The following is a 13,629-nucleotide window of genomic DNA, read 5'->3' on the forward strand; positions in this document are numbered from 1 at the left end:
AAATGTGCCAATACAAGCCAGGATGGCGCCATCCAAGTTCTAGAAAAACAAAGACCAAATGTTCGCAAGACATACTTTGTTTTAATTTGAAAAATCTGCAGAAGATGTGTTCAATCTGTTTGCATTATTTATGAACAATTTCAACTGAGATTTTTAAATTTTTTTTAAACTGGAAATTAACATTTGCAGGCACTGTGAATATTTCAAACCATTTCTTAAAACAAAAGAACCAAAAAACTTCCACCTTAATTGTAGTAAAAAGCATTTGATAAGCAAAATACAATATTGTTCAAAACTGTCATGGAACAGGTAATCTAATGCTATTGCAGTGAGTAGGATCAGTTTTAGAATGTATTAAAAGAAAAAAGGACGGAATAATGGAAAAGAGATTCCTTTGAAAAATTAATCTGACAATTCACACTTGGCAAATAGAGCACATTGCTAATTTGTATTTCTGAGTGCGCCTGACAGCTCTAGTAGGAGAGCCTAATGGCTCTACCTCTGTTACAACAGATGTTTTACACCTTCATGGAAAAGAAAATTTTAGGTGACATGAGAAGAAAACCCTAAAGAGGAGACTTAGAAGTAACCATAAGAGACAAATGTCTGAATCTGCAGATTGCATAGAACAGCTACACTTTGCAAAGCCTACTCTTTCGGGATTCTTAAGAACCTTAACTGTCCCAGTGCAGGCCAGCCCACGTGTCCACACTAATAGTCTCTTACCTGGCTTTGCACCATATATGAATGCTCAACCTTGGCTTTGGTCTCCAAAGAAGGAACCTGTTGCCACTTCCACTCCCAGTGTGAGAGCAAACAGTAATGCAGGAGATGGAAATAGGGTGGTGGGAGACCCTGCTTAGGACAAAATATTGTTTTCATTTCAACTCAGTCTCAACATTTTGTCTGCAACTGCAGCCTTTAAGTTAAAAAAATAAGAAAAAAAAAAGATTAAAAAATTGGTGTTAATACACCATTACGAGCGAAGGCAGGCTTCTATGTCCATACTGAGCAGGATTTGATCCCACTTCAGTAAACTGAATTTAGCATTCCTACCCTCCTTACAATTATTCTCAATATAATGTAAGTAAGGCAAATTGATGGAAAGAGGAAACAGACCAATGTTTTTCTATCTCCTCTTCTGCCCAACACAACTGGAAAAAAAGAAGGGAGAAGAAGAGTGATGTTCAGTGCACGTCCTTATCTCTTGTAAATCTCAGGATGCCAAAACCCTTCCCTCTGTTCCTTTCCAGTTTGCAAGGACCACTGCCCAGGTGACAGGAATACCACTCGTCCCTCAGGAAAGATAGAAGTGGAAAACTCATCCCAAGAACGAACCTCACTCAATCACCTGCATTCATCATTAAAGTGACTCATGTTCTAGTGCTGGATACAACAGTCTCACAGACAGAGTGTAAGCTCATCCACATTGACTTGTTTTCCAACAGACCCACCATTTTTTATATCACTTTAACTTGCTCCTTCAACTTCAGCCTCTTCTGACTTGAGAACAATCCAGATCTTTCCAAACAGAAATCGCCACTCAAGAGCCACTCAAAAATTAGATACTACTTACTATGCTAATTTAATAATACTTTAAAAAAGTATCCCATGGTTCTTGAGCTCTTTTCAAAACTTCTCGAACAGAAAATTATTTCTGATTTCCAAAGACCGTGGACTAGCAGCAAAGCTGTACTTAAAGTGTACATGGATCTTTTGTCTCCAGCACAACTCACATGGTCTGCTGTAACCATAAATCCATAGAAACAAAATTTCTATTGTCAGGTCAAATCAGTGATTCACCACATCCAGCATCCTGTTTCTGCCATAAACCAAAACCTGGTGCTTTAGCAAGGGAAAAAAAACCCCAAACAAAAACTACAAAAACAACCCCTCTAAACCCATCAGATAACCCCCCTAGAACGTATTTGTCCAATTGTTTGATACTTACGGAAAGAAAACATCTTAACAGTCTTTCTCAACTCATACCCTTAAGTGCCTTATTAGAACGTCCAATATGTAGCTTCCAAACCTACAGCTGTAAAATGATTTTTAAAAGCATCTCAACAACTTTAGAGCCCCCAGCTGTAGCAGCAAAATTCTCTGGATAAGCATGTGCTTGATTAACAAAATACATTCGTTTCAGTTCTTAATTACTTCCATCATTTCAAAGTTAGCTGCATCTCTGAGACATCCATATTCCCCTCGCTGCTTCTTTAACCTCAGGCCACCAGCCATCCCCTCCTCACAGGGCTTCTGATGACAACTCCTCCCACAGTCCTCTGCACCTGCAATTGCACCCACCACTCACACATTCTTTGGGGTAGGTGAAGAACAAGCAGAGAATGAGTTGATGTTTCCAATGACCTCCTCACTTACAAGAAAGAAATACTAGCAGGTTTTTTAATGTTTTTAGAAAGATAATATACTATAAACACCACTCAAGTTGTATATGGTTTACCAAGCATCACCTGCCTATACACTCCTGGCTGTAAATCTCAAGACTTGTCCACGCTATATACCCAGGTCAGTGTCTCACTATTGCAGGTCAATTCTCAGTACAAGTGACGGTCTCCTCGGTTAGACTTGCCACTTTAGGCAGACCTCAGTTCTTCTGCCTAGCAATCTTTACCATCCAACCAGTTCAAAACTGGATGTGAAGTTTCCCCAAGGGGAATTAATTTCTTCAAACTTAATACAAATCCCTGGTCAGGAAAATTACTTATGCTACTGTAACTTCAGTTCCTGCAGGAAGCTATCACAATTTCCCTCTAGCTACATGCCATAAACCTTTGTAAATGTTACCTTTGAGTATTTCACTTACAAGGAACATCCAGCGCACTTTGGCATTTCCAGACTTCTCAAGAAGTTCTGCATCTTTCATTGCCTCCTCTTTCTTATTACCTGGTCAGTACACAAGGGAAAAGCTGACAAATTTTACTGAAAGCTTTGCAAATGGATCGCAAACTGCTTGAGACTTTGCATTACTGCCTCCTGAGCTTCCCATTGCACTGGATATTATCACTGAAACTATATATATCATTTTAACAAATTGGATAGAAAACAATCACTGTTGCAGAATACAGCCCTGATAATGCTCTGTGATGAATCAGCTTTACAAATGAGCATGGTACAAAGAAAAGTTTCATAAAGTTACTACAACACAGTCAGAGTTTGTAACAGAAAAGCTAAAAAAGCATCTGCTTAGCTGTGTTTTAGTACATCAGAAACTAGTCCTTGTTTTCTTATATTCAGAAAAACAATTAACTGCAATTCTTGATGAAAGCATGTTAAATAAAGAAAAATCTCAAGCACAATTTCTACATTCTATCCTAATAAACTCCCTTCTAAAAACAGTCCATAGATCTGTCCAAGTTCTTGCCCTCTGCGGTGTAATTCTTGAAATACATCTCTTATTGAAGAACTCCACTTAAAATCTCTTCCTCTTTTTGGAAAAACGTGAATAAAAAAACTGCATTAGTGAAAACCATGTTTGAGGTTTCTTCTGCCAGACCAAAGCAGTGAGTTGGAGGACTACGAAAGTGAAAATGCCCTCCACCACCTTGTCATCCTCCGACTGATATTAGTTATTTTTATGTTCATATCTGGTTCTGGACCAGAAAACTGTATGCAAGATGTCCTCATGATGCCTCAAAATCCTTCCTGATATCAACTACCTTTAAAAGGAAGCAGACAGCACAAAGATATACAATTTGTGAACCAGGCTTTTGGAAAGAAATTGAACTGCATGAATGCATTTTTCTTTCCAAATCTCTTTATGGCTTGTATTTTAAGCAATGGAACCTCCAGTACACAAACATCTGAAAAGATAAAAATAAACATTGATAAATGTTTATTATAAATTGCACCAGCACAGACAAGTCTGCACAGCTGGCACACTTCAATCTGTTTACTGAATAGGAATTTATGTAGGTAGGTTTTTTAGTATTTCAGTAACACCTGGATATTCCATTCAGCAGAAGTATTTTCTTTCATTGTGCACTGGACTAATAACCACCATACCTTTATCTGTAGTATCAGGCATGGCAATTTGTTCATGTGGCTTCATACTTTTTCAGCCATTCATTTAGTGGGTTTCTCCAAATATAAAAGCAAATAGCTGTAAAATTTGCAGAGAATCAAGTGTCTGTGGCATTACAAAATGATACTAGAACATGAGTCAACTGGTGACAGTAATTTGTAAAGACAGCATCAAAGTAATTCAAATATACAAGTAGCCAGTAATTACAAACCTGAAGTTAATCAAACTAAGTCATTCACAAATGTAATGGCTAGAATTCAACCCAGTTCACAGTTCTGTCTCCAAAACTCTTGGGTAGGAAAAGGTGTCTGGCAAATCCTGGTACAAGATTAAATCCGTTTGACATAACTTCTCCTCCCACAATGAGCTCTTCATAACTTCTACTCCCTCCTCATTTCTGTTCTCTGTATTATAAGTTCAGATGCAGGGACTTGGCAGATGAGCTTTAGCTCTTCTTCAAGTGAGGATGTCTATTTTTTTTTTCAATTGATGTAAAAAAACCCCCAAAAACCAAAGAACATATCCCTTGTTCACCACAAACAAGTGCTTACCAATTTTCTGAAATGTCAAAAATTTCTGCAAATGGAAAAGCTACTTTCTAACCAGACTAATGTTGCTTTAGTTAAGACTACTCCTTTTATATGAACTTCTCCCTGCAATTTCTCTGAGAAAGAATTAAAATTTAAATGGTTTAGACCGTCTACTGGACAATTAGTCTTCACTGGTTATATACACACACTCAAAATTTCATTGCACTTACTGATAATGCAGATGCTTATAGTTAGCAAGGTTGAACAGCTCAGTCAAACAAAAATTAAAAATAGTAATTGCTCTAACATTTGGAGATTAATTTACATAGTATTTCCACCACTATGTTCCTAAGCCCAAGGCAACCTTACTTCTTATCTTCTGCTATGAATGCCAAAATTGACCCTGCATTTCACCCATGCAATCCAATTAAATAAACAGGAGTTGCATTGATATTTATGAGTCCAGACCACAGTTCCATAGAAAGTGCACATCCCACGAGATTGTCACTCTCTCCTTGAGTGCAATTTTCTTTGCTTTAAATCATCGAATAGTAACACAAAAAACATTACTAAACTTCTAAGGAAATCAGGACAGCACAGGAAGTTACTTCTAAAGCATTTAATAAAATAAATTTTTTGTTTATATCATACAAATGCATGCCCACATATGCGCATACATAAAAGAAAATCAGGGGTCATGACAAGACTACATTTATAATTTAAAGGTGGTGTATGTGTCACAAATCCCACTTAACACTTCAAAATGTCTTCAGCCTTCTTTTGACCACTTTCACTAACAGGAAAAAAAAGACCTACTGCGAACGTGGCTCAAAGAGCTTTCAAGCAGTAACTGGCACAGCTGTAAATCTACATAAGGTTCAGCAAATAAATCTTGTTCTCTCTTCTGCCCATATAGGAACATTAATCTTAAGAAGAACACAATATGGTATCTCCTTATCTGTTTAAAGTAGGGTAAATATTTTACTCCTGCTAATTGACCTGACAGAAAAGGATCAACACTGTATTAATTCATTTAACACATGGCTTATTTTTCACCCCTGCACATTACAGCAGCCCAAATGCTTGTTGATACCAAAGCTAAAATCATTTTGTGTTAATTCTTCATCAAGCATGTTCCTCACTCATACAGCATTCTCATTTGTACCTTTACTTAGCATGTGCCATATTACTCACATAATTTGGTAGAATGAAAGTAGAAGTTCCTTTTTTCATATTTCACGGCTTCACCATTTGTGTAACACAACACTGCACAATTCAGGTGAAGAGTTACCCTGCTACATTATTTATTTTTATTTTATATTATCAAAAGTAGTTTCTGTGAGCTCTAAAATCTTGACATATTTATATTTTCAATGTAATTTTAATAACAGAACAATAACCAATCTAACTGAAGAAATATCTGTGAAAAATAAATAGAACCATATTTTCCCCACTTTAAAGCAAGTTTCCTGGTTCAAAGAGCATACTTAAGAAGTGCTGTATCAGGCCAGACCACAGGCTGAGAGTTCAACATCCTGCCTCCAAGAATGGTGAATCACAAAAGCCGAAGAAAGAACTGGGTACACAGTTGTAATGCTTCTCTGGTATTGCCTGCATGTTCCGCACCTCAAGCATAACTTCTGATCTTCTTCATATCATTCCTGAATTCATAATGCTCTCTCAAAACATATGACCCTTTTTTTCCCCCTTATCATCTGAGGATGACATGCCCTAATCTAACAGGAGATGTCTTTCACTTTTGATCCCTCCTTTTGCCTTTTGTTGCAGCAGGTTTACAGTTCTGGCGCGCGACGCATTACAGCCCTGTGGGACAGTGCTTGGCTGCACAGCTGTCATGGCTAACCATTTCTCACTGTCAGCAACCTAAATTACATCACTGGCCTCTGCTATATTAATATGTGGGTCAATCTAGCCTGTACATAAGCAATCCTTGTATTGTCAAATATATCTCTGGGGTTCCAGAGATATATTCCATGGTTCTTTGTGCTGAGTTGTTCAAAGTTGGTTTCCTCCTCCTTCTTCTCAGCTAACCGTATCAATTGCAGGAAAAAATGTTTCTCTTTAGGAGAAAGCAATGGGAAAGGCATTAACATCTCTATGAAATGGGCAGGCTCCAGCTTAAGCTGAAATATTTTTTGGGCTTCAGCAAGTATTGTCAGCCACAGAAGTCAGCATCAGTTCAAAGTGCAGACACAAGCAGTTTGAAAGGTTTTGTGTATGAATGCTGATGACAACTACTGGTATGTAAGTAGGAACATAAGACGCGTTTCTGCACATAACAGGACTAAAAAGAAGTCACTTTCAAGTGACATCATCATGGTATGTACCAGAGATGACAACTGCCAAAATTATTTATATCCTACAGAGGTGTGGATAACTTGACTCTTGGGTTACTGGTGTCAGTGAACCAAACTCGTATTTTCACTCCTATTTCAACAAATGTCATCAGAAGAGGGCAGTTTTTGTGAATCACTGCCACATATACCCAGCATCCATCCTGAGCATCATTCTTGCACTTTCTAACTGAGCCAGTTAGCTCAGCTAAGCATACCATTAACACAGTTCTACTGTTTCAGTATCTAAGCTACACCTGCACTATACCATGTTGACTTAACTGTAAGCCTTGAGTTCATACAGAGAGGTCAAGAGCATGCAGGTGGCTGCACACTCCTGTCCAGTCTCCAGTTCCAGCCTGAACTCTCCCTTCCTTTGCTCCTGCCTGTTATGATTTCTCCTCTCTCAGGGACCCAGGCCTAGGATACTTTTCCATGTACTTTCTACTCTGGATTGTTTATTATCTTTGCTACATACCATTCTTCTCCTATTCCCTCTCATCACCAAAGCTGAAAGGCTCACCACAGCATTGCCCTGTGCAGACCAAAGCCTGCAGTACACCAGCTGTTTCCAATCAGTCCTGTGGTTCCTCTGAGGACGGAATTAACCCTCTCTCTCCTGCTGTTATGCACTGATGCAGCTATTCACCTAATTGCAGAGAGCGATTAATACTGTCTCTGTTTGTAGGGACCATTTTTGCCCATTTCAGCTGCAATGCTGAGTATGCAGTAGAAATGGCACTCTCAGCTGCCACAGATACCTGAGCCCCAGAGAGCATAAAATCCCAAAGTCTCTTTCTAGAAAGTGAAGTCCATAAACAAGTACTTTAAAAAAGACTTTGTGACAAGGATCAGATTTACAACGGCAAAGGGCTGAATCTAAAATGTGTTACTGCTGGAAAAAAGCAGCGATATTGAAAAGCAACCTTTTTGGTTTTTTTTCACAAGCATATTCTTACTCTGCAATAAGAAGGTGCTTGTTCCTCCCAACCCCCACCATATCTTTCTCAGTCCATTTTCAAGTAACAAGAATTTTGTCTGTTCAAGAACCTACACAAGTTGAATTTGTCATTAGATGGACTCAGGCTGAATACCCACACTCAGTTTTACACAAAACTATCATTTTAAAACTGCTAAGCTTGAATCAAGTTGCACAGCTCTCACTGAAGTACAAGCAGCAAAGCTGAAGTGACTACCTGGGTAGAAGCAGCAACCATTCAGTGCCCACAAACCGAACCATGAACAGCCAAATGGCAACATCGTTTCTCCTGCTCTCCCTGCACTCCTGGGAACAATCACAGGATAGCATTCTCTGCCTGATACAAGACTCACTGTTCTTGCAACAGACCTTCACTATCACCATTCCTTTTACTCTTCCCCTAATCCCACCAGAGGCCCTACTATTTCCATGTTGGAGGAAATCTCACTGCAGAACCTGGGACTCAGACAAAAAAAAAAACCTTTTGGCATCACACAACTGATTCTGAAACATATGCGTAACTTTACTAATTTATTCTAAGCGAACATAAGACTGTGTTGGGACTCCTTCTTCTAGCGACGCAGGTGTCGAAATTTCTGAGGGAGGTAAGACTGGGGAACAAACTAAAAGCAAGCCAAGTTTCCTTCCAAATGAAGAACCCTTACTTTGTGATCTCAACGCCGCAGACACAGTTCAATTTCAGTCACAGCATATCTCAAAGCACTCTGCAAAGCGCTCTTGCAGTCTCATCAAATGGAAGCATAAAAGAGCTACAGCTGCCACTGTGACTTTGCTCTTACTTGCGGCTTACAACAGCATACCTTCCTGCCAACTTAGTTGCTCTCACACCTCTATAAGGCAATCTAACCAGTAGGAAACCAAACATCCACTGTTACAAAGCGGAAAAAATAAAACTGGATTTGACCCAGAAAAAGAGGGAAAGTAAGTAATCTTCTCTTGTTCCAAGGTTCCAGAACCAGACAGTATATTTGGAAGTCTGGGCCACCGTAAATGAAAACCTACTCATATATAGTGTATATTGCTAGAGTAAAAAGGTGTCAACCTCTGTTAGGACACACTTTGAAAGAGCTATTTCTAAGGCCTGGCCTGGAGAGAAAGTTTATAAAAAACATATTCCACCAAACTTCCATAGAGGAGATGAAACAAAGTTGTCCAACTGTTCCCTTCCCACTTAAAAGAAACTGTAATCACAAAAGTGTAATTGCATATACAGTGTCAAGGATATGTAAATTTTAGTGCAATTTTTCATGTTCCTAACATACCACATATCTACATGCAGTTGAATTTAAGTGCAGCTATTACTTGAAGGGAGTTGAGAGGTAGGAAGGGAAGAAGTGTTTCCTCAGATTGGGTCCACCAACTACATAAGATTCTCAAACTCACCTCCTAAAATAACTCCAGCAGAGTATTTCTGTAAATGTAATTTGTAGTGCTCTTTAATCCTGCTAACTGAGATCTCCCATCCTGTTAATCCTGTTAACTGAGACTGAGATATGCTCCAGTCTCAGCAGCAGAGAACCAGTGGTTACAGAAGGTGCGTAACACCCTTTTTATGGCCCTCCTTGCAAATAGAAGTGGCTGGCCATATGTTTCAATGCTGCCCACCACCCATACTACTGAATCAGATTCTGCCTTCTCCTCCTTTTCATATCAACAACACATCAACAACAGCTCATACAGTCCTTATCAGGCTGTGTACAAGCACCTAGGGAGACATTCAGCTGTAGGGCTTACATTTGCTCCGTTGTATTCACCTGCCCAACCCAAAGGTTGTGATGGCACACTGTATGGACTTCATCTGCAAATGGTGCTGTGAATTAGACCATCCTGCTCTGAGTTAACATACTTGAGATTCCCGAGACTTAAGCTAGCTGCTTTTCTTGAGTAAGGATGTTAAGGGCTTTTCTAACTAATAGCAAATGTTCCATTACATTACAAAATCAGAAAGGAAGACAGAGATCTGAAAAAGAATTCAAGGACAGTAAAAATCAGATGGCTCTAGGCAAGAATGTTATATTTAAACACAAACATCTTTCTGCACAACTCATGCACATTTTTGCAGCACTATCCCATGTCCCAGAACTATATACTGTAAAAGATACAGCACAAACAGCCAAGGGAAAATAAGGTTTTGTTTTACATCCTCAGCTATGTGACTATCAATTAATAGATTTGAATTGCCAACAAAAATTACGGAAACTGTGAGAATCAACCATTCTCAACCCACTCCTCATCCACAGGCAGAATGTATGGAGATGGGAACAACACAGCCCTCTGAAATCCCAGCCGGCCTTACACATTGTACCTTAATTTCTATCTGAACCAATTTTGGGGTTCTAAACCTTACACATGGAAAGGAACTATTTCTCCCACCAGTCTGAATCATCCACTTCAAAACTATTACATCCTCCTCCACATTCTCCACAGACCATGGGAAGACTAGACACTCTTCCACACTCAGTGTGACAGAATTACATTATTATCTTTCAAACAATTAAAAAAAAAAAAGTTACATGGGCAGAGATTTAAGAAAAAGTCCTCAATTCACTACACTTACGTCTCTCAGCGAGGTAAAACCAACTAGCATTGTAGCATTAAACTGATGCAACTTACATGTTACACTACAAGAAAACCCAGCAACAAACCAAACAACATCCTGCAACATCTCCCCAAAATGACAACAAAAAACCTAGATAATTTCATATTCTTGGAGTCCAAGTCATTTAGTCTGACCTTCCAAGTAACACTGACAATAACATTACATCAGGAAACTAGACGATCTTTATAGTCCTTTCCAACTCTAACCATTCTACAATTTAAAGAGAGAGTTGGGAGGCTCATCATGGTCAACTCCTCTGAAGTAAAGCCTGTAAACACCACATGCTACTGGTTAAGGATCTCTGGGAATTCCTCAGCTGAGTCAAAAAGTAAAATTAATAACACTCAAAAATCTTTGAATGAGAATTACCATATGAACACTTCGCAGAAGTGGGTAATGCTATTTCTTTCCATAGACAAGAATAAATGCGATTGCTTTTCTTCTGTAAACATCACACATGGTGGGAATGGCAGACCTGGCACTGGAAGCCAGGTGTTTAATTTCCCAGACCAGTGCTCTAATAATTCAACCATATTGGCTTCCAATGAATTTTATTAATACATATTGGCAGGCACAATATAGTGTTAACCCTGCTTACTATCCTATTCTACTGTGCATGAATTATACGCTACAGTACTACTAATAAAAATGGTTAGTTCTTAGAAACCAATAAAACTCTGAGGTCAATACTCTTTTTTTTTTTTTAATTAAAAGTGAGGTGACATTGACAGGTCACAAATAATGGATTTTTTTTTTTTTTTTTAGGTTAGGACAATGGGAATTGGCGAGCTTGTTTTGAAATAGTAATTGAGAAGAGACATTTCATTCACATAAAACTACAAATGCACCAGTGATTTTATCTGTCTGAAGCAAGAACATGGAGGGAATGAAAGAAAAGCTTTTATTGTTGTACTACAATGAATACGGAAATGATTTTTTTTTCCACTGTAGACATTAAAATTTGGTAACACGGTTTTGGAAATTCTGTATCAGATATTAAAGTCAAGATATATCAATCTGCCTGGCTGAACAGAAAAACAAGAAATGTTTATGCAGCTCCCCTGTAGCAGAAACAAACAAAAAAGACTTTATAGATCACCATCTATACCTTAAACTACATTAATGCAGCAGCTATAATGCAGGAGAAAAGGCAAGCTAAAAAGGAACAAAGATATAGACAAGCTACACTCAGCACTAGCATCCAGAGTGTGTGAAAGTGGCTGTACATTTTTTAGAGTTTACAAAGCAGGACCTCAAATGCGAATTGAAATAATAGCTATAGTTCATGTTAGTTCCAACTTCTTCACATTTCATGAAAGTCCTGAAGTCACTTCAGAATGCCCTGTTTTCTCTTATAAATTAATCATAGTGTTCTGGTGTCAGACATCATGGAAACACAGGACAAGCTGACAAACAGAGTTCTTACTTCCACTTTAAATGATGACCAAATTAGTTCTTGACAAAGCACCTACCAGTAGGTAAAAATATATCTGTCTGTATATAAGAGGTATGTTTGAAAATGCAATCTGGATTTTAAAAGACCTGTAAAATTAGAGCTAATCCAACATACTTGCTGTTACTTAAACAGGGAAGCAATGTCTGTGACATGACCAGTCTGAAAGATCAGCAGTGGTATAGGTCTGATGAATGGTACTGGACTGCAGAACGGTTCACACTGCTTAGTAGTTCTCCAGCCCAATCTCCTGCTCACAGCAGAGTCAAGGTTGCTCAGGACTTACTGCATAGCTGGGTCTTGAAAACCTCCATGCATGGAAACTGCACAACCTCTCTCGTGTAACCATTCCATTGCTTGACTGTCCTCACAGGGAAAATTTTTCCCCATATATTCAGTTAACTCTCATTTCAATTTATGCATATTGTTTATGCACCCTCCCACTGTGCAACTCAGCAAGAGCCTGACTCCCTCTCTATAACGACCCTGCAGACACAGGGGGCTTCTGTCACATCAACCTGAAGCCTCAACAAGCCCACATCCCTCAGCCTCTCTTCCCACAGGAAGTGTCCCTGACCATCTTGATAGCCCTCCACTGGACTCGCTCATCTTTGTGGTACTGTAAGGCCCCAAACTAGATGCACAGCCATAATACACATACAGTAGTTTTAAAAATGGATTTAAAAACACAATAGCTTTTACTTGTTAGCTAAAGAGTTTCACCAATGATGCCCAGCTGCTAGGAGGTAAAAAAAATAATTGGAAGAAATAATGAAGAACTCTTCCCAAGGATCCTTATACAAATGCAGTAAGGCTACAGCACGAAGCAGCTTCTCTTTCATTCTGCCACTACTACTTTATTTAAAAAAAAACCAAAACAGTGAAACACCCAAAAAAGCCCTACATGTTGCATTCACTGAATACATTCAATTTAAGTAGAAACATCAAGTATCTCAGGAACACTTAATTTCAAATTTAATTAACTTGTACTTAGACATAATGCCACAATACAGTAAACAAACAAGGTGGTAAGCTGTGCAGAGGTATAAACTGGCAAGTCCCATCTTACCTAACTTCTTCAGTACCTATAAAAGAGAACTAAAAATGTACTAATGACATATGCATATCAGAGTATACGGGGTGGTGCCAGAAACACCAGTGGAGATTGAGGAACAATTACAAAGGACTTACAAAGATGGTTTGGAAATTAAAGTAATTTGGAAGAAGGCCAGGTAATAGTAGATGAGGTGATATTATGCTAAGAGGGAGTTAACACGTAGGAGGACCCTGAGGGAGGCACAAGGGGAAGTGAAGCAGGGAAGGAGAAAGAACCGTGTCTTTATGGAAGGAATCTTTCTAGGGAGTCAAGATGATGACAGCTCTAATGTGTGCAGCTCAGTAAGAAGCCATCTGGAATAATCCATCAGTCCTGAGAAACTAAACACCAAGTGGAGACTGAGGTACACTGAGAGAAATTAAGAGGGTAAAAAAAAAACCTCAAACCATATAAAGCCACTAACCTCATTGCCTTGTGTGTCCATTTACGTACTGTCAACTGCCATCTTCATCACAACACTTTTATACATCTGTGAGGCACATGAAGCTGAGGTGAATAATCTAGGTAGATGGCAAGGAGCATGACCAGTTAATT

The 13,629-nt window shown here is 38.8% G+C and overlaps 1 protein-coding gene across 5 annotated transcripts in view; it reads right to left on the reverse strand.

Annotated features, from left to right (window-relative positions):
- MCC (MCC regulator of WNT signaling pathway) overlaps positions 1–13,629 on the reverse strand; it is a 189,589-nt gene that overhangs the window by 76,246 nt on the left and 99,714 nt on the right. Inside the window, exon 1 of one of the 5 annotated variants that reach the window (XM_030469725.1) lies at positions 727–777. The exons of the other annotated variants lie outside the window; for them this stretch is intronic. Within the exon in view, the coding sequence (XP_030325585.1) occupies positions 727–741 (15 nt within the window). The 5' untranslated portion in view covers positions 742–777. Of the gene's footprint in view, positions 1–726; positions 778–13,629 lie in introns of those variants that run through there. 5 annotated transcript variants of the gene reach the window in all.

Source organism: Strigops habroptila, chromosome Z, assembly GCF_004027225.2.
Source record: "Strigops habroptila isolate Jane chromosome Z, bStrHab1.2.pri, whole genome shotgun sequence".
Lineage (NCBI taxonomy): Eukaryota > Metazoa > Chordata > Aves > Psittaciformes > Psittacidae > Strigops > Strigops habroptila.